Source organism: Delphinapterus leucas, chromosome 3 (assembly GCF_059928025.1).
Source record: "Delphinapterus leucas isolate spDelLeu-1000000601 "Yukka" chromosome 3, BTC_Dleu_Yukka2, whole genome shotgun sequence".
Lineage (NCBI taxonomy): Eukaryota > Metazoa > Chordata > Mammalia > Artiodactyla > Monodontidae > Delphinapterus > Delphinapterus leucas.
The window spans coordinates 47,176,882-47,199,082 of NC_143131.1; the positions used below are offsets into that span (position 1 = coordinate 47,176,882).

At 38.1% G+C, this 22,201-nt stretch overlaps 1 protein-coding gene across 1 annotated transcript in view; it reads left to right on the forward strand.

The window, feature by feature from the left end:
* The first annotated feature begins 9,106 nt into the window (after positions 1-9,106).
* The window catches only part of RAB3C (RAB3C, member RAS oncogene family), a 167,637-nt gene continuing 154,542 nt past the window's right edge, over positions 9,107-22,201 (forward strand). Inside the window, exon 1 of the mRNA XM_030759636.2 lies at positions 9,107-9,405. Within this exon, the coding sequence (XP_030615496.2) occupies positions 9,344-9,405 (62 nt within the window). The 5' untranslated portion in view covers positions 9,107-9,343. The remainder of the gene's footprint in view (positions 9,406-22,201) is intronic.

The following is a 22,201-nucleotide window of genomic DNA, read 5'->3' on the forward strand; positions in this document are numbered from 1 at the left end:
CTTTTGTGTAAAAATCTCCACATTCTTCAATGTTGGCTTACAATTTTTTAACGACTGTGTTAATCACCAGTGAAACACCAGTGAATCAGATACCAGCCTGTGATCTTGACCTGCAATGAATGACACAACCACTTTTAAACATGGGTAACTAAAGAAAGCTGATCAGAGAAAAAAATAAGCTGAACAGCCAATGTGATGATTTAACAGGGCAGAGACCTCACGAGAAACAGAAACACTCCTTTTCTAGAGGCAGACTCATGCCACAGCGTATATTTTATACCCAGTTCTACTTTCATTTTAAGGCTAACAAGTTTTACAATGTGTGACTCAGCTGACCTTTAAAACTTTTTCAAACCTTTTTTTCCAAACTCTTCAGAACTGACAGAAACCGTGTCAGAAACTATGAACTTGTTATATAGATCCAGGCATGTTTTCAGATATGAATTAAATTGAAAAAGTTCCAGAAGACTTTTGAGTCAATAAGTTCATTATTTAAGTGTTCATTGATCTACCACAAGGCATAACCTGGGACTTTCCTGAGCAGCCCAGGCTGTGTGGTCACCTTACTTTCCTGATATCTAATTGTAAGTCCAAAATAAAGGGGGGAAAATAAAGAATGGGAGAAAAGTAGTTTGAAGAGATACTGACTGGATTTTTTTCTAAAATTTTGAAAGACAAGAATCCTCAAAATAGGGAATCACAGTGAACCCCAAGCAACATAAATAAAAGAGTTGTAAGTGTAGCCACATCATTGAAAAACTGAAGACCACCAAAGATGAAGGGAAACTCTTAAAAGTAGCTTCAGAGAAAACAGTTTACCTAAAATAGAACAATAATCAGAGTGATAGCATATTTTTGAATGTATCAACTGAAGTCTATAAACAATAGCATAATGCTATAAAGAACAGAGTATAACTAGAATTTACACCCAATAATATATATTTATTGAACATTATTCATGAATAATGGCTAAATAAATATATCTTCAGACATGCAGGAGGAGAATATTTACTATCAAAAGACCTTCACTGGTGAGATTTCTGAAGAACGCACTTCAGAAGTATGGAATGGTAGTTTAATATGTATTGATAAGAAGAAATTGTAAGCAGGGAAACTGGAAAACATAGGATAAATATAAATGAATAATGTCTGTGTAAAACATAATAATGTCTAATACAGGGAGTAAAAAGTCAAGACACTATTAGAATATGGAACATTGTACAGCAATATTATGTAGAATGGGAAGGGATGACTGATAGATTATTCTAAATATTTGAATTTGGGTAAATAAAGATAAAGATATAATTAAATTTTTTGAACATAAATTTTGAAATTTTAATAATCACTTTATATAGAGCAGGTATAACTTCCAAACTAATAAAGGGAAGAATAAAATTAGAAAAAAGTGAAAAACATTCAGCCAAAGAGAAAGCAGGAAACGAATAGAAAGAATTACAGGAAAATCAAGCCAAATATAAAATAAGATGGGAAACATCTATGCAAAGAGAGTGGTAATTAAGGTAAATATTAATGGACAGATTTCACCAGTAGAAAGATTGTGATGCACTAGCCCAAAAATCCTAGAAGAGGGGAAAATGTATTTAAAGACATTCTGTGAATTGAGAGCTGAAACAGACTTAGAAAATTTATTTTCTCATTTACAAATGAAGACATCTAAGCCCAGAGGGACAAGTGAGATAACCAAGTTCACACAGCTAAAATGTGCCAGATATTCAGCCAGAACCTGTCAACATTCCTTCTGACCCCTCTTGCCCCTGTTAGTATTCCCCATCTCCTCCCCAGCTTCCTCCAGGAGACAGCCCTCTCAGAGGTGGGTTAATGGCAAGATGTCTCAAGAGCAGCTGCCTGCTGTGGTGTTTATTGCTAACCTGTGGGAAGTCGGGCTCCTCTACCACCTCCCCCTCCTCAACCCTGCCATCTCTCTCCAGGTCTCAAATACCCCTACATAAGCGCAGATCAGCAATTCCATTGCCTAAGCAGACATCCATCCCACCAACCAACTGGCACATGGCTGTGCAAGTGAAAGCTCCATCCCTTTGTAAGAAGTTTGGTTGGAGTCTTAGTGCCAATTTTAGGGCAACAATAAGAATCCCACTCAAAAGCCTATTATCCTTTAAAACACAGAACACTTGATCTGCTGGCAAGCATTTTGAATTGCATTCTGGGAAGAAAAGCAATCACTGATTTTGACTAAAAGCTCCAAGCTGCCTTCATTTAAATATTTATGCCCTAGGTTTTGACAAAGTTGAGCATAATCAAAATCCCACTGAGAAGAAGAATGTCGAAAAGATTAATTAGAAAGAAAGCAGGGCTTCCCTGGTGGTGCAGTGGTTAAGAATCCTCCTGCCAATGCAGGGGATACCGGTTCAAGCCCTGGTCCAAGAAGATCCCACATGCTGCGGAGCAACAAAGCCTGTGTGCCACAACTACTAAGCCTGTGTGCCACAACTACTGAAGCTCGTGCACCTAGAGACCTGCTCCTCAACAAGAGAAGCCACCACAATGAGAAGCCCTCGCACCGCAACGAAGAGTAGCCCCCTCTCACCGCAACTAGTGAAAGCCTGAACGCAGTGACAAAGACCCAACGCAGCGAAAAATGAATAAATAAAAAAAAGAAAGAAAGAAAAAAATGGCACCTTTCTCTGCCTTTGTGTTAATTGTTCTTAGATAACAAGCTCTTAAATGAGTGAAGATGCCTTTACATGCTTTTGATTGTAAATTTTATTAAGGTCTTGAAGAGAGTTCCTCTGAGCATTGAAATGGCGTTTACTGAAAAGTGTCTCCAACTTTCATGAGCAGAAACACACAATTGGTAGATGTGTTGGGTTGTCACTGACAATAGAGTCTAAGGCCCCCTATAAAAGAGCTATATACAACCGTTCCTCTCTTCCAGGAAAGATGAATTGCCATGGTAACACTGCCAAGAAATAATAGGTCAAGTTTTATCCTTGTGCCTCAGGGTTATTTTATTAGGGTTTTACTTGGAAGTGGATGCCATTGTAAAATGAAGGTTTGGGTATTTCAAAGCTAAACATCATGCCAAGAAAATCTGATCAATAAAATCGGCTGGTGTGAAGAGGATGGATAAAAGACAATAGGTAAGAAGAACTACATTGATCAAAGAACTATTTAGAGGCCAGTTTATTAGAACTCTTTTCTAAAATGTGAGCTTCATTTACAGATGCTTGTATAACTAAGTGTCTGTAAATGAATTCAAACTGTACAAGATCAGTAGGGAAAAGTGGTTTGTAAATTTCATTTTAATGGAAGATTAACTGCTGTAAGGAAAAAAGTTCTTATTCCAAAAATAAGCATGCAACAAGAAAGCATAAAATGTTTGAGCTTCCTGTTTTGCTTACTATTTTTATCAGACTATGTTCAATGCTGCTTTATGCCTGCCTATTTATGGAAATTAAAAAATAAATACAACTGGGAGGAAAGTAACATCACCTAAAAGAAGTAATGTATAATAATCAGCATTTTGTTGTTTCTGTTGTTTTGGAGAGTAGTGTCTCAGTATATGTTATGACTTTAGGTTTTTCTGTAACAGCATTTCAAAAATTTGGGGATGAAATTCCAATGTGAAACAGTATATAATGTGTATCGCTTCAAGCAATGGTGCTCTGTCCTTCTAAGAGCAATATATGTATGTATTCATGTATATTTAAGATCTACTTTTTTAAAGCAATAAGATATATCAACTCACCTTTTTTGAATAGAATTAATTTTTCATAAATGGAATATAGTTATGCATTTTAGCATAACATCTTCGTGAGACTATGTTAGGCTTCTCAATAAGACTACCGTTAATCTTCTATATTTACTCTCCTGTAAAGTAGTAAAGGGGTATGTGGATAGCTGTGAAATTTATATTATTTTTGCCCTGATCATGAAGATTGCAAACTGGGGTCGATGACTGCATTAGTTTCCTACAGCTGCTGTAATGAAGTACCACAAACTGGGTGGCTTAAAACAACAGAAGTTTATTGTCTCACAGTTCTGGAGGCTAGAAGTCCTAAATTAAGGTATCACAGGGCATGCTCTCTCTCAGGCTCTAGGGGGAGAATTCATTTCATGCCTCTCTCCTAGCTTCTAGGAGTTGCCAGCAATCCTTGACATTTCTTGGTTTGTTGATACATCACTCCAATCTCTGCTACTGCCTTCATGTGGCCTTCTCTGTGTCTCTGTTTTCCCTTCTTGAAAGGACACTGGTCATAGGATTAGAACCCACCGTAATCCAGTATGAACTCATCCCAACTTGATTACATCTGCCAAGACCCTATTTCCAAATAAGGTTACATTCACAGGTTCTAGGGTTAGGACTTCACATATTTTGGTGGGGGGGGAACACAGTACAACCCATAACTGTGACTATGAATTGGAGAACCTCACCACTGAGCAGATGGTCTCAGTTACAATTTTAAACTGCTATGCTGTCTGGTTCTTTAGAAATGATATTTCATGTCTAATATTTTGTAGACATGTGAGGAATATGATATCCTGATTAATGAAATGCTTTTAAAGTATAGAGTTTTTAAATATACAAAAATACATCTAGAATACATAAAATAAATTTAATTAATATCTGTCACAGTCTGTAACTGGTAATAGGTGTTCACTTATTGTTTATTGAATGAATGAATCAATCAACCAATCAGCATTAATATTAAATTATATTGAGTATAATTTAATCTTCCTTTGATGATTCAAAATAATTCCTACAGGTAGAAGGTAGGAAGGTACAAGTTAAAAGATTGCTACTTGCTTGAATGCTAAACGACTGTTTATTCCATTTCACATATTTGTGTCTATTTAGAAGTTCACTAGATAAAATGTGTTTTTTGTCTTATGTTGCAGTGTTCTCATCCTACATTGCTGTTGATTTCCTCTTTGGATTATTACATATTATTTCCTTTAGCTTAATTAAATTACCTTTGTTGATCAGTTAACACCAATGTGTTTTGGTTTGATTTCTCCATCTATAAAATTACCTACTTTTTCATGTATCAGGATTGTCTGTCCTTCAATCTATTTTTCTCTGTCTAGACATTCAATAAATGTATTTTGATGGTAGTGATATTATTTGAGTTATGTTTCTTTACTAATGGTTACTTCCATTTTCCCTTTAATCCAATACAGAGAGAAGTAACCACCAAAACAAAAACAAATTACAATATAACCCAGATTTTACAAATGAAAGCTATTTCCTCAATCCTAAAACTGCACATTATCTCTGTGTGACCTCAGAAGTGTTTGAGAATGCACTACATGCAGTTAAAAAAAATAAAATGTTTCACCAGAGAAAGAAAACATAAGGCAAAAACAGACAAAAATGCCAAAATTCAAACTGAAAATGTTCCTAGCTACTACTTATCAAACTGCGAAAGTTTTCCATTTTAGAGCTCTTTTTTGACAGATATTCAAGTATTTGCTAATCAAACCTATCATTTAAGCCAAAAATTCCTCCTAGAAACATGACTGAGAAGTCAAAATATTTAAGCCAGCTAAGATGATTTTATTTTTTCTTAAAAGAGAGAAAAATGAAAGCTAACTCTCTTGGAAGAAAGCTTTCATTTTTAAATCATATTTTTATCCCTTTTTTTGTGAAATATTTCCTGTTGTGTTTTTCAATCACCAGAAGCCTACATTTATAGAAAACCAGCAGGTATCTCCAGTTATTAGAACCAACTGGGCAGAGCAGCAAGGCAAAACCAGAGTTTAGAGCCATTTTCCTGAGCAGATTGAGAAGTACCATTTTAGTCAGTTACCTATTGAGATTCTCACATTTAATTACGTTAGTGGCACTTGACATTATAAATGTTCTTTTCTTTCCAATATAACCTTCTATCATTATTAGTAAATGTCAAATGTAATGAGGTATTTTTTCTGACTCCTTTTTCTTCCTAATATAATGGGAGAGAAAAGGCTAATGAGTTTGTAATCTTAAAATTGTTTTCAGTACTCAAAACCAATGCAGAGCCAACTAGTGTCTATTAGCTTAGTTTTACTCTTTTTATTTTATTTGCATTTGGAAAGGAAATTTCCTCTCTGTATTTCTTACTACACTTCCCCTACTTGGTGCAATATCTTATTCTCCCTGAGAGCTCTGAGGTGACAACTACCTTCAATTAGATTGTGTTTCTGAGTTCAAGTCAGAATCCTGTGGAAGGTCCTGCCCCTTGCTGTGACTTAAGTGCTGTCTGAAAGCTTCTTTTTTTTTTCTTTTTCTTAAAAGCTGTTTTTGTCCCCCTCTCTCTGTTTTAAAATTTTGATACATAATGGCTATCCAACCCCGTGGTTTCCTGTAACATCTCAATCATAATGTAACGGGACCTTGATTTCTGCTCCCTTGAAGATTAAATACACTTCCAGTGTGAAATTGATATGTTTTATAACACTAGATCTAGTTTCTTTACTGTCAAAATAAAATTAACATCTATGAAAGAGGAAGCCATCACTGGAAGAGGTCAAGAAGAGAGAGAAAATGTCATAGTTTTTCAACAAAACATTATTTAGTGTCTGTATTGAAGACATGCTTGACAGGAAGAGTCTGGGTCACCTTTTAGCAGTGCCTCAGGCATATTGGCTGTTTTCTCCTATTGAGAAATTGGGGAAAAGCTGTCTTTTGTATAGAGAAAGCAGCAGGAAGTGGGTCCCTAACCTGTAAGAAGGCTACTTGGTCAATGTCAAAAAGATATTTTACCAAGAGATAAAGAAAGCTATTTAAAATTACTTCACAGTAGGAAAAAAAGTGGTAATTTTATAGATAATGTATTCTGAAAAATATGAACCCAAGACAAAAGTGCCTAAGTTTTAAAATAGAATGACTAGTTATAAGGGGTTCTATTCCCCAGGAGCTAAAATATATTACACAATCTCTAATTATACCTTGCTTTTTAAACACAGTCTTTGAGCATTTGGTTCTCTAACTTTCTCCTTCATTTCACAGTTGGATATACTGTTAATGGAATTATATCCAACGAATATCCAAAAATATCCAAATAAGCTCAAGATTGTCTTCTTTCTAATAAATTTGTATGATTGTCCCAATTACATGCAGTTTTTGATTTCTAAATTTATCTCTAATATCTATACCTTCATATTTATAAAATACTAAGCAAAGTACAGTAAAATATTCAAATATCATTTGATTATATATCATTTCAATTTTCTTCATAGCATTTTTTTTATATTCAAGGAATGGTCACATTTTCACGTGGTGAAATCTAGACTTTCCTTTTTATTTTCTGCCAATTAGTGGTATGTTCTGAAAGACCTTCCTCGTTTGTTTTGCTTCATTTTTTGTTATTTTGGGTACCATAACCTGTTTTTGTCTTACCTTTGGAAACTTATTTCAATAATATTACCTAATAAACACCTCTAATCAGGCCAGCCTTATCCCTGCTCCAAGTGTAGAGTAGAATTGTTGCTCATGAACAGTCACACTCTTTGCTAATTTTCAAGTTTTATTTCACACGCCCACATCCTCCTGGAATCATTTGCTGATTTCCTCAGCCTTCTTTGGCTACCATTCTCTGAATTTTCAGGGGCCAAATAGAATAAACCACACAAATTAGGAGAAAATTGTGAGCATTCTTGAGTTTCCTGTTAGTCCGATGTGGAGTGCAAGCATCTGAGCAGGAGGGTACCTACAGGTGAGGAACAGTGTGTCCAACATGAGCCTGTTCTAAGAGTGAGACCCAGGAGATGTTCACTTCATTGTTTTTTAAGCTTTTATTTTATTTTATTTTATTTTATTTTTTTACATCTTTATTGGAGTATAATTGCTGTACAATGGTGTGTTAGTTTCTGCTTTATAACAAAGTGAATCAGTTATACATATACACATGTTCCCATATCTCTCCCCTCTTGCGTCTGACCTACTAGAGAATGGACTTGAGGATGTGGGGAGGGGGAAGGGTAAGCTGTGACAAAACGAGAGAGTGGCATGGACATATATACACTACCAAACGTCAAATAGATAGCTAGTGGGAAGCAGCCGCAAAGCACAGGGAGATCAGCTCAGTGCTTTGTTCACTTCATTTTGATGCTAAAGGAACTTCTTCTTGAATCATCCAACACATTAGCTTTCCCTTCAGGACCTATTAATATTGCCTTAGGGGGAACTGGAACGCACTTTGTATACAAAAGAGGCATCTCTGGGAGAAGGGAAGAAAGAGGACCCAGACCGAAGTCAGAAAGAAGGTGACATTTCTGTCCAAAATGCTAAGCACCTAGAATACTAGGACAGAGAAATCAGAGCCCAATCCCCTGGGAAAGTGGTGAAAGGGGAAGCCAAGGAGCATTGGGTTATAAGTTATACCCCCAGATCCTGAGAAGACAAAGGAGCAAGAGTTAGTTGAATTGAGGAACAATTTCTTCAACTACATCGTGCAGTACCTGTGACCTATATAGGTCATTTCAGTGATGTAGCTGCCTCTGATTCTCAGATTTCACTGCTGCATGAGACTATTTTGCAGGCCCTGAGCCCCTGCATTTGTAAGCTGCCATCTACCATCCTGTGTTAGCCTTGCCTTCCCAAATTTCAGGAATAACAGCCAGTTCTTACCATTTATTGGCCACTTTTTGTGTGTCAGGCTCAGTGAAGCACTTTCCATGCATTATTTCATGTCACCCTAACAGGCATGCTAGACTTTAGGGGGTTTAAGTTAATAGAGGCTCAGCAGCTTGTGCATGTCCCCCCAAGCTCTCTAATGGGAGAGTGGGAACTCCAGATCTGTCCGACTCAAACACCCACACAAAGTAGGTATTTTAATTGTCATTTTACCATTGAATAACTGGAAACTACACTGCATGCTTTTAAATGCAGGGACCTTTTCATAAAAGGTCCTTTTCTCTTTTTTTCCCCACAGAGGCTTGTACTTAGCAGATAGACAGTAAATACATAATGATGGAGCTAATGTACTCTTCTGGTTTTAAACTCTACAAAAGCCACAGATTTTGATATGTATGATCTTTCTTCTTATTTTCTTTTCTATAGTTAAATGCTCCTTAATGGGAATGAACATATGTAGAAGGTACTCTGAGCTAGTTCTTTACACCCCCCCAAAAAAAAAGATTTGCTCATAATACTGCAGAGCGGCCATATGAAAATCATTAGGAAAAACAAGACTGAAAAACATATATAGCTATACATTGTAAATACAATTTAGATTCTCTGTTATGACTATTTTGGGAATAACTAATCACTTCCCAGAAGGTGTATTGCCTCATTTTTTGACAGATTATTATTTTTATTTTGTAGGACACAGCAGGCCAGGAAAGATACAGGACTATCACCACAGCCTATTATCGTGGAGCCATGGGCTTTATTTTAATGTATGACATCACAAATGAAGAATCCTTCAATGCAGTACAGGATTGGTAAGTAAGAGCAAATGTTCGCATTACTAATAATGACTTTTTTTCACTCAGCTCTCTCTCCCTCCTCAAAGCAGTGATCACACCACAATGTAATATGTGTATTTTTATATACTGTGATCCCACTTGTGTTTCATAAAGCAAATAAGGGCTAGCTATGCTCAGACCCATTTAAGGATTGATAAGAAATCATTTTGATGATTTTGCTCTATTTTGTTCACTCCAGTGCTTTGCATCCTGTGATCTTTAATTCCATGGGGACAAGTACATTGCTTTTGATTTTTTGAAGTACAAATAATGAATGGTCTGGAAGCATACTGGTCTAAAATAGGAATCTGGAAACCATGAACCATAGGCCAAATTTGAACTATGAGCCACAACTGGCTCACCACTTGTTTTATAAATAAAGTTTTATTAGAACACAGCCAGGTTCACTTACTTATTGTCTATGACTACTTTCATGGTACAACAGCAGAGTTAAGTAGCTGCAACAGAGACCATAGAGCCCACAAGCCTAAAACATCTTCTGTCTGGCTGTTTACAGTAAAAGTTTGCTGACCCCTTATCTGGATTTGTTAGATAGTTTCCAGTTTTTCTTCAAATTGAAAAGTTCCAAAGGACTGGGATGAAGAAAAAGAAAAAACTGCAACCTTTCTTGACTCCCAGCTACATCAAACCATGTGAAAACACCTGTCTGTGTGATTTGCTATGGGGGGTTGACTGCTGTGGCTGCAGCTCCTTCAGCCAGCACCTCAGGAGGAGACACTGAAAAGCGGATGGTCATGGTCATGGTCATGAATTAAAGCAGCAGGGCGGAACAGGGCTACTTTTCTAGGGAAAGAGCCAGAGCCTAGTTGCGCTTTGTGTGGTATTAGGAGGAAAGTGAGCTCACTGGTAGGACCAGGACTAAACAGACACCACATTTTAACTCCAAATACAGTCATGGCTTGTCTTATTGAAGGAAAAGTTAGCAATACACAGGTAAAATAAACATTTTTTTTCCTGTTTTACATGATAGTATTATCCAAAATGATTTTTTAATATGTGTATCAGCTCAGTGAAGGTCAGATGCTATTAAAAATTTCAGTTTGCCTTAGATTGTTTCTTTAAAATTTTTTTGCTTATCTGAAAATGCACCTACATCTTTCTTATTTACACACACACACACACACACACACACACTTACAATACAAAAAAATTGTAATAATACCACTAAAAATAGCAATTCAAAAGGGAAATATATAGCTGTAAACTGAAAAAGACAAGCTTAGGACCTCCATGAAAAAATAATTATCTTCAACTGAGGGGCATAGAAGAAGGCTTAAGTACCCCTCTTTTCAGTAGACTGAATATTGTAAGAAATGCCAGTTCTTCACAAATAAATTCATAAACTCAAGGCAATCCCAATCAAATACCAGGAGGTTTGGTATAGAATGGAATGAAATAGAGAGTCCAGATATAGACACAAAGCCATATGGGATTTGGTTTATGATAAAAGTAGCATTTCAAATTAGTAACAAAAAGGTTGGTTCAATGAATACCATGGTGCTATCCAGTTAATTGCCACACATAGCTCTGGTACACATATTGTCATACAAAATGGTCATTTTAACTTTGACTATTTCCTCTCTGGAAATGATAAGACCCAGGAGTGTTCATGAATTAGATTTCAGACATCAGGGTTCCTAAATCTGTTTGCACCCATAGCTCTGGCCCGTTGTTCCAATGAAAGTTATATGACGACTGAGAAGAGATGGATCTGTTGAGTTCTTTGAAACCAAATGGTAACAGTGCCAAGAGCCATCCTAGCAGTACCTCTGACTCTCGCATCAGAAACACTGTGGAAAAGTGCAGCTTCCTCATACCCTCCTCCACGCCTTCCCTCTGCAACCCCACCCAGGCTCTCTCACCTGTCAGGAGACCATCTGCCCTATCTCACTTCTCCCCTACCTCCTCCAATTCTCTATTTGACTCTATTTACCCACTCTTTCCTTTGAAATTCTGTTTCCCGTTGTCTTAGAGGCACATTTCCCAGATTATTCTTGTGTCTCTCAGACCGCTCCTCTTTCTACTTCCTAGCTTTCACTCCCTCCCTCACCCAGCAAAGGGTAAGCATCCTCTCATGGCTTTTTTCTTGGGCTTATTCTGTTTCCTTGGCCATCTTATCCACTTGTACACATCATTTATCACTTGTACCAGATGGCTCCCAAGTTTAACTATCGGGCCCCAGTCTGTCTTGTGAAGTGCAATGTTGCATTTCCTGGTATCTGAAATATTTATACACCTGGACATCCTGCTGACATCTCAGAATCAATTGTCTTCACCTGAAACTGCTCACCTTCCTGACTTCAATTTTTGCTGTTCACTGAGACCACAATGCTTTGCCATCCAGGTTCCACCTTGTATCCAACTCTAACTTCCATCCATCCTATTCTGGGGCCTGATCTTGCATATTAATTTTTTCCTGACTATCCTTTGAATCTGCTCCTGCCTGAGAAATCACGTGACCGTCATGGCTCAGCTTCTTCTTATCTTTTGCTTCTTCCTTTATAATAGCCTTCTAACTGATCTTTTCCCCCTTAGATTTCTTCCCATCCCAATCCATCCTATCCCACTGCTGCTATAAGAGTCTCCCAAAAGAACATGATCCTAAAGATCATGGAAGACTCCTGCCCAAAAGCCATGACTTACCATCACCTCCTTAATTAATTAAAACTTCCTCAGACTGACTTTCAGACACATGACATCATGGAGTCCCTATATTTTTACAGTCTCATTTCTCACTATTCTAAAGCCAAATTGAACCATTCACTGTTTTTGGAACCGAGCCTAAACTTTCCAACCTTTGTGGGTTTTGTGTTTTGATGGTACCCTCTGTTTTGCATTTCTTTTTCACAACCTTCCACTCCACCTCCCCCGGATATCTAGATTTGTCAAAACCCCACAAAGCTTATCCATAAACCAACTCTTAGTCATGTTTTCATCCACAACTGTATAATCATTGGTTTACTAGGGATTTTTCATTCATTCAACAGTTATTGAGCACCTACTCTTTGACAATCTGCCAGATGTTGTAGTTAGTACCTATGCCAATATTTACTATCTCAGTTAGTGGATCCACCTGCACCCAGTTGTCTGATGTGGAAATCTGAGCTCTAATTTCGATTTCTCTCTCTTTACCCATTACATCTCACTGACCACCAAGTCCAGTAGTTTTAACTTTCTGAAGGCCTTTGTCCCTACTGCCATTGTCTAAATTCAGACTGTCATGAGCTCTTTAAGAACCTTAGCTCTCAGCACTTTAGGAATTTTCTACCTTGTATGCTTACTGGCAAGTCCCACCCTCTCCAGGTCATCTGTCATATTGCCGTCAGAGCTAAGTAACGTCTCTCATCTTAATAATAAAACCTTTAATAATGTCTTATTACTTATAGTGGAGATTCTGGGAGCCTCTCTGAATCACTGTGGAACCTTGACAGTGTGAAGAAGCCCAGACTCCACTCTATACAAACAAAACCAAGTCTGCAGTGATAAATATTGGTATATTTATGTGTGTCAGCTCTAAAAGTGATCCTGATGCCCATTTCTGGTTAAGACCATTGATTTAGAATGAAGTCCACACCCTCTAAGGTGGTGGGCAGTGTTGTCTCCTCATAGCTATTCCATTAACATCATCTCCTACCACTCTCCTCCACTGGTCCTAGGTTTCAACCAGACAGAACTTTTCTCAATTTACTAATGTTCCATTCTTTCAATAACTCTGTTCCTCTGCTTGGAATACCTTCTCTGCTATCTTTCTAAACTCTTATTCTCCTTTCAAGGCCATCTCAAATAACAACTCTTCTATGAAGCTTTTGAAGATACCACTATCTCGTTTCCCACCCACCACAATTTCCATTCCCAGTGGACAATGCTATTCACTCCCATATCTCTGCTTCCATGCCACACTAGCACTTTCCGCAGACCACATAAAAAACCTAGCAGACTCCATTTTTATCTGATTACATTTTGTCTTCTGTATTGCAGTGTGAGTTCATTCATCTCTTTTCCCTAGTACTGAATGCAGTACAATTTTATTAAAACTTTTTTCTAAATTGTTATTGTGGTAAAATATACAAAACTTAAAATTTACAGTCTTAATCATTTTTAAGTGCACAGTTCAGTGGTATTAAATACGTTCGTATTGTTGTGCAACCATCACTACAGCCCATCTCCACAACCCTTCATCTTGCAAAACTGAAACTCTGTGCCCATTAAATAGCTTCCCATTCTCCTTTATCCCCAACCCCTGGGCCATTATTCTACCGTCTATGTCCATGCGTATGACTGCTCTATTCATACTGCTCTGAGTACCTCATATAAGTGGAATCATACAGTATTTCCTTTTTTGTGTGTGAGTGGCTTATTTCATTTAGCATAATGTTCTTTTTTTTTTATATCTTTGTTGGAGTATAATTGCTTTACAGTGTTGTGTTAGTTTTTGTTGCACAACAAAGTGAATCAGCTATAAGTATACATATGTCCCCATATCCCCTCCCTCTTGAGCCTCTCTCCCACCCTCCCTATCCCACCCCTCTAGGTCATCACAAAGCACCGAGCTGATCTCCCTGTGTTATGCAGCTGCTTCCCACTAGCCATCCATTTTACATTTGGTAGTGTATGTATGTCGATGCTACTCTCTCACTTCATCCCAGCTTACCCTTCCCCCTCCCCGTGTCCTAAAGTCCATTCTCTACCTCTCCGTCTTTATTCCTGCCCTGCAACCAGGTTCATCAGTACCGTTTTTTAAGATTCCATATATGTGCATTAGCATACAGTATTTGTTTCTCTCTTTCTGACTTGCTTCACTCTGTATGACAGACTCTAGGTCCATCCACCTCACTACAAATAACTCAATTTCGTTCCTTTTTATGGTGAGTAATATTCCATTGTATATATGTGCCGCATCTTCTTTATCCATTCATCTGTCAATGGACACTTAGGTTGCTTCCATGTCCTGGCTATTGTAAATAGAGCTGCAGTGAACATTGTGGTACATGACTCTTTCTGAATTATGGTTTTCTCAGGGAATATGCCCAGTAGTGGGATTGCTGGGTCATACGGTAATTCTATTTTTAGTTTTTTAAGGAACCTTCATACTGTTCTCCATAGTGGCTGTATCAATTTACATTCCCACCAACAGTGCAAGAGGGTTCCCTTTCCTTCACACCCTTTCCAGCATTTATTGTTTGTAGATCTTTTGATGATGGCCATTCTGACCAGTGTGAGGTGATACCTCATTGTTGTTTTGATTACATTTAGCATAATGTTCTTAAGTTTCATTCCATGAAGTAGTATATGTCAGAATTTCCTTCCTTTTTAAGGCTGAATAATATTCCATTGTGTATATATATATATATACCACATTAATCCAATATGTATTTTGAATGGATGATCCAAGGAACTATAGAGGTTCACATACTTCCTTGATATCCCAACAAAAAAATATAGAAATTACTTCAGACCAACCTAGGAATTAATGGTTCTATTCTTCCTCCCAGCAAAGATTTAATATCATATGTGTATTGCTGCTATGGCGATATTATATTCAACTTTTTATTGTTGTTAGGTATATAGTTGTCTTAAGTTCCTAATAGAATATAAACTATTGGTAGAGAAAAATTTTGTATTTCCTACTTAATGTAGTAACTAGCACAAAATGGGTATTTTAAAAATTACTGTTAATTGATGAACTCGACCCATCAAAAACCTTGGGAAATGTTTAAGGAATAGAAACAGAATTGTATAGTAAGAAAAAAAAAACCTGTTTGGGAGAAAAAATCCAGTTCAGCAGTACTAACTTACTTACATATACAGTATTGTCCAGCAGTGGTGAAGAAGGAGGGGCTTGCTGATATTCCATGATGCCTTTCTACAACAAGAAATAAGGTATTCCTAAGCAAAACAAATACAAAGGAACAGATTCTTTAAATTACTGGTATCCAAGTACTGACCTTAAGGCTAGAAAAAGTACAGAAAAACATACATAGCAAAAAGAAAAATTAATTGAAATTTATTTGCAGCTAAAGTTTCAAATACTCTTCTCAACAAAATGTACTTTCATTATATAGAAAGAAAAGAAAATGCTTGTTGGCTGTGATCTCAGTAAAATCCTTAAACTATCTAACTGTAGGAAGATTTAGATGAAGTGAATAGTTTCTTAAAATTTAATTACACACAAATTCTAGTCAGTTAAGAAAGCAGGTATAGAGATTTAGAGAGAATAGCAGCAAAGTAACAAATCATTTTGAGGAAATAGAGGCTGTCCCTTTTTTGAAAACACGTTAGACTGTACTTTGAATTTGCCAGTAGAATTTTATTTGAGGAATTAAATTAAATAAAAATACTCTCTTTAGCCAAGTTCCCAAGTTCTGTAAAGTTAATACAAAATGAAGCTCACTGTGATCTTATTTATAAGTTTATCTTGAGTCTACACATTTTCAAAAAGAATGTGAAGAAGTAAACACAAAAGATACATAGAATATGCTTAATAAAATAGGAGTAGAGAGTGACCCCCAAAATCAGGAGGGAATATTATTTTAGCCCTAGTTCCCTAGAAACAGGGTGGGAAAAGCTTAAATGCTAATACTTTGTTGGGAAGTACAGTCTCAGGGAAGCAAGAGAGAAGAAAGGGGTGTGTGGCACGGAGAAGGGGGAACCAACACTAGGGGACGTCTGGCAAACCAGTCACCACTTGGTATCAAGCGCAACTGACCACAGGTCTCGCAGGAACTTCTTCAGAGAGACTGTCAGGTAGAGGAAGGGAGAAGAATTTCCCCATGAGCCTTTGTCTTCTACTGGTCAGAGGTTCAGGCTTTAACTCCTCCACATTTCCGTGTTACACATCCGTGGATGACTCATTTCAGTGGCAACAGGGAAGCTTCATTGTGGAAGGCAGAGCTGTGTGGCATTAGCCTGAGGTGAGCTACTTTGGGTCATGCCCGTGTCATGCTGATAACAGAGGTGGCAGTTGAGCAGAGCCCTTGCAGGAATGGAATGGAATGAGTGGCTGGCCTTTCAGACAGGTGAGTCCAGAAGAATTTGAGGGGGCACATAAGTTTGAGGGTGTCTGATAGAGAATTTTAAAGCTTATGGAAGTGTAAAGGGCAAAAGGGCTCTTGTGTTTAAAACAAAATTTGGTTCTGAGACTCTTTGAAACCGAGGTGAAAACCATGGCTGAAAAAAATAATTAAACCTGATGTAATATACAGCTCTCAATATAGGAAGGGGTAAAAATTGCTATACCAATCCCTGAGGGCAAAGAAAGTTGTTTTTTTTTTTATTAAATTCTGCTGGAAATATGTTTAATTTGGGGACACATTGGGTTTATGTCAACAATGGCTTTCACAACTAGTACTAAAAAGACCTCATGAGACTCCTTTTTTATAGTGCCTTTAAAACATAGAAGACAAACATTAGAGTATGTTCAGTGAAGGCCCCTGTTGGAGGCTCGGAAAAGGTACTCCAAGCACATAGACTTCTTGTGGTCTCAGACGATCCAAGAATCAAATGGTAACCACTCAAGGGAATGCATGGATTCCATGCTACCTAGATTATCCTCCCTAAATTCCATTTTTCTACGTTATACCTTAGACAGAAGGCAGTTTGAGCTTATGTTCTCTGAAGAGGGCCTCAGGTGCTTGCTTATATTGCATCCAATACTTTGGAAACCAGATGCTGACCTTGTATTATTATGCTTGTTAAAGTCCTTCCAATTTTTTTTTCGACATCTTTACTGGAGTGTAATTGCTTTACAATGGTGTGTTAGTTTCTGCTATTTAACAAAGTGAATCAGCTATACATGTACATATATCCCCATATCTCCTCCCTCTTGCGTCTCCCTCCCACCCTCCCTATCCCACCCCTCTAGGTGGTCACAAAGCACCGAGCTGATCTCCCTGTGCTATGCAGCTGCTTCCCACTAGCTATCTATTTTACATTTGGTAGTGTGTATATATGTCCATGCCACTCTCTCACTTCGTCCCAGCTTACCCTTCCCCCTCCCCAAAGTCTTTCCAGTTTTTGAACTTCTTTCAGTTTCTTGAATACTTCTGGGTTCCATATACTTCTGTGTTTCTCTTCCTCTTCAGAAGAGGCCTTTGCACATGACCTGCCTTCTACAAGAAACCACATCCCTCCAACCCTCACACAGATCAAGCTAATTTCCTCTCATCCTTTAGATCTCAGCTTGACCATCATTTCTTCTGATAGGTTTTTTCAACGCCAGATGTGTTTACTTGTTCCTACTGTAGGCTCTTGAAACACCACCACTGGTTTATCTTATAAAGTGAATGCCTATTTCATTTTATGGTTTCCTGCTGGATTCCAAGTTCCTTGAAGACAAGGGCTATGCCTTCTCTTTTTCGCCTTTATATCTCCTTGCCTACCCCAGGGCCTGGCACTGAGTGGCTGCTCAAGAATTATTTATTGAAAGTGAGTGAAACCTGCATGGAAAGTGCACATCTAGTAAGGTTATCTGAATTGGTTGGCATATTTTTTAAAAAGACACAGGGAAGTAAAGTGGCTGTAAACAATCACTTTGGATGCTGCAACAAGGTTTACAGTGTTCTTCAGCTTTGTCCAGGTGGTGAAACTGTGTCACTGTGGTCAGTAACTAGACTAATTGGCCAGATCCCCATTTGCTCCAACCTGCAGTTTGTTAAGGAGACAGCTGTGTGGAGTTCAAAGTCAAGAGCAGCAATTTAGTGACTCCATAATTTTCAGAAAATAGAAGTTACCTCTTTTTTGAAAACAGAGTATTCTGTGGTTTGAATCCTCCAATGGGCTTTGATTTAAGAAATAAATGAATGATTTATTAGAGAGACAAGGCCCAAAGAGATTTAGATAGTTCTACAAACAGAAGATCACCACTGAAAATTCACTGCCTTTGAAATGTTGCTCAGAGGAGTTGTGACCTAGAGAGTTTCCTGGGTCTCAGTGTGAGTGTGATCCCAGGTATATGGAATTCGGATCTGCTGTCCAGACTCTTCCTGAATGTCTAGCACTAAAACTCAAATGTTTATACACACTGCAGAGAATTTTAACTTGATTTAAATTCTTCCCCATTCCTGACTTTAAATGCATTTCTGTTCTAAGTCTGGCATGGCCACAAGCTGCTGTATTTCCTGTAGGAGATTGTCTCTGGTTTACTTCCCCCACCTTATTTATTTACATTCTGCTTTTGATGACACAATGAGAAACTATAAATATAAGGGTTTTTTTTGTAAGGCAGGAAATCTGGTGAGCAGGTTGATATTTTTTAAAAACCACCAGACTGAGGATAAAAGTCTGACACCATCATCCCACCAGTTTTAAATAATTCATTTCCATGACATTCAGGGTACCATTGCAGATGTGCTAGAACTGGAATGAAATTTCACCTTCAAATATTCTCTTCCTCTGCAGTTTTCTGTCTCTTTCTTTTTCTCCAAAAATATATAATGGTCTTAAATTAAGGTGACCTCATATTCAATATGAAAGAATTTTAGCCTGGTAATAACAGCCGAGATATGGTGAGCAATTGCTAAGCCTTTGTTCAGAGCTTCCTAATCTTGTTCAAGGTCTTCTCAACTACAAGGTCAGTTCTGTGACAGCTTGGAGGGGGCAGTGGTGGGAATAGAGCACAGACGTCTGACCCCCGAGTTTTACCACCACCCCACACTGGGCATCAAGGTGTCTCTCCTCTCCCTGGATCTTAATGACTACATTTCTTAACTGCTGCTTGGACCCAGCCATAAAACAGTTTTCTTCCTCTGAAATTTTCACGTCATCCAACTTAAACTCAAGTTTATATTTATAAGATAGACGGCTCCTAATCCACAGCTCCTTCCCAAAAAACAAAAACAAAATATACCCTGTTCCCTCCATTGCCTTTTCTGTCTCCATCCTTCCAGTATATCAGGCCAAAAACATTGAGGTTAATCTTAACTTCTCATTTTCTCAGAGCTCACATCCAGTTCTTTAAAAAAAAATGCTGTTATTATCTTGGCTCTAATTTCAAAATACATCTCTTTTGTCCTTCGAGGTAGTTATGCTCTATAAAGTTATCAAGAGTGTTGAATTAGTGAAGTACAGAATCTGCCCCATTGGGGAAGTATGGGGTTAGGTTCCTGCGAGCTTCTGTTCACAACATTTTTGCCAGTCGATCAATACATTCCTTATGATAGGTGTGTTTCTGCTTCAAGACACTGTGTTTAATATATATTGTTGATTCCTGACATCGAACTCATGGCCTACAGCAATGCAACTCACGCCGACATGAAGCTTATCCAACACACCTTTTTCCTCTGTAAGGCACACCACAGCCTTCTTGCACTCGGAAACAGGAGACAGCACTTCAGCATTATGCTTGGAGGTCATATTGAACAGCAAAATCATCAATAAAAAAACCAAAATGTGAAGAGTATGACTCTAAATGTATTGTGAAAAGGCACTTATTTACAGGTGAGAGCTGAAACAAGAAGGCAGAACATGCCCTTGTTCAACTCAACTAGGAGTATGTGTTTGGGCCACTCAGATTTCTAATCACTTTGCTCATGTCTGTAAATGTCTCTGAAAGTGCCATGAGTACTTATTTTGAGGTTACAAATAAACTTTAGCAAATCAAAAATATGGAATCCGTGAATAATAAGAACCAATCATATATTCAATTTCCCACCACTCCACCACCACCCCCGCCCCTTCCTGTTTCCATTGTGTATTAGCTTGCTAGGGTTGCTGTAGCAAAGTACCACAGACTGAGTGCTTCAAAAACAGAAATGTCTCAGTTCTGGGGCTAGAAATCCCAGATCAAAGTGTCGGTGGGGTTAGTTCCTTCTGAGGGTTGTGAGAGAGAACCTCTTCCATGCTTCTCTCCCTCTGGCAGCCTCGGGCATTCCTTAGCCTGTAGACAACATTCTCCCTGTGTTTTCATATCACCTCCCCTTTATATGTGTCTCTTTCTGTGCCCAAATTTCTCCTTCACCATCCTATGGGATCAGGGCCCACCCAACAACCTCATCTTAATCTGATCAACTGCAAAACCTTATTTTCAAGTACCATCACATTCATAGGTACTAAGGATTCAAACTTTAACATTTTGGGGAGGGGATACAATTCAAGCCATAACATGCTGCTACCACCCTGGTTATGCTACCGTCATCTCTTATCTGGATTATTACAACAGCCTAATCGGTCTCCCTGCTTCTAGCACTGCCCTAGCCTCCGGAATCTTCCCAGCACAGCAGATGGAATGAGCTTTTCAGACTGAAAATCAGATCATGTCACTCCTCTGCTACAAATATTCACAGCATCCCACCTCCCCTGCATTAAAGCCAAAGCCCTTACGAGAGCCGACAAGCCCAGCACAGTTTACCCACTGCCTCTCTGACCTCACCTTCTCCTGCTCTCCCTCTTGGTTGGGCTACACCAGCCTCTTTGCCATTCCTAGAACATACCAGACATGCTTCTACCTCAGGGCATTTACTCCTGCTATTCCCACTGCCTGGAAGTCTCTTCCGCAGATATCTTTATGGCTCTCCCCTCATCGCCTTCCATTCTTCACTGTAACATCACCTTATCATCAAGGTGTGCCCCTCCCACTCTATTTTATATTGCAACCCCTTTAGCACTCTGTATCCCCTTTCTTGGCTTTATGTTGTTTCCATAGCATTTACCACTCTCTAATATATTTTCTAATTGACTTATTTACCACATCTGTCTCCCCAGCAAGCATGCTTCATAGAATAGCAAATCTCTGTCCCTTTTATGCAGTTTTGTATCTGTGTGTCTAGAATAGTCCCTGGCACATACTAGATGTTCAATAAATATTTGTTGAATGAATGAATGTATGAATGACAGAGAGGTATATAGGACTAGATCTTACTCATTTTGTTTCTTCATAGTCTTCACAGTCCCAGGCACATATCAATTACATGTTCTACAAAAAGTTGATGACCAAGGGCCACAACAGTATCAGAATATTTTGAAGAAAACAAATCAGTGCTCTCAGTTCAAGTGTGTAGGGAGGTACTGCCTATCTCACCAAACTTTTGTCTATATAGTAAGACCTTCCAACTTCTCAGTAAGATGGAGCTGATATGTAGGTAGAATTGATGAAGAGAAATCAAAATGTGTCTCATCTTCCATACTGGGCAAAGTGACTTGAAGTTACCTGGTTAATTCCTGTAGGAACTAACCCTGATTCCAGCCCTAAAATGGTCTTCTTTTATCTTTATTTTTGGAGGGGAGAGTATATGTGAGGAATGCCTTAGAACAATAAATATACAACACATATTTGGGGGCACCTAAAAATGGCCAGAAATGTCATCTAACTCAATGAGAAATATTTACTCATCTCTTATGGCCTCAAAGTTCCATCAACCAACTTTCTGTCTCTGGATTTTTTTTTATTTCTTTGTTTTTTCCACTTATTCTTTCATTTGCTGGACTTAGTTCTGGCCCAGAATTAGCTGCATGAAGAATGCAGACACATTAAAAAATGTAAAGCCTGGAATTAAAGATGTTTTAATTAAGTACTTAAGTTTACTCAATATCTTCCCAGACCAAAGAGGGCAAACCTGGGCTTACATTCTGGTCACAGAGAATCTTTCCTGTATTTTTTTGGTGATCCAGGAAATAGCAAAAGGCTTGAAGACTGAAGCATGAAGCACATATTAGCAGTTAATGTGCTGATTATGTACAGAGAAGGAGCTAGGGGAATAGAGATGCCTGTCCCATCTGACTTTGTGCTTTGTCACCTAACCTCATCTGTACTTGGAGG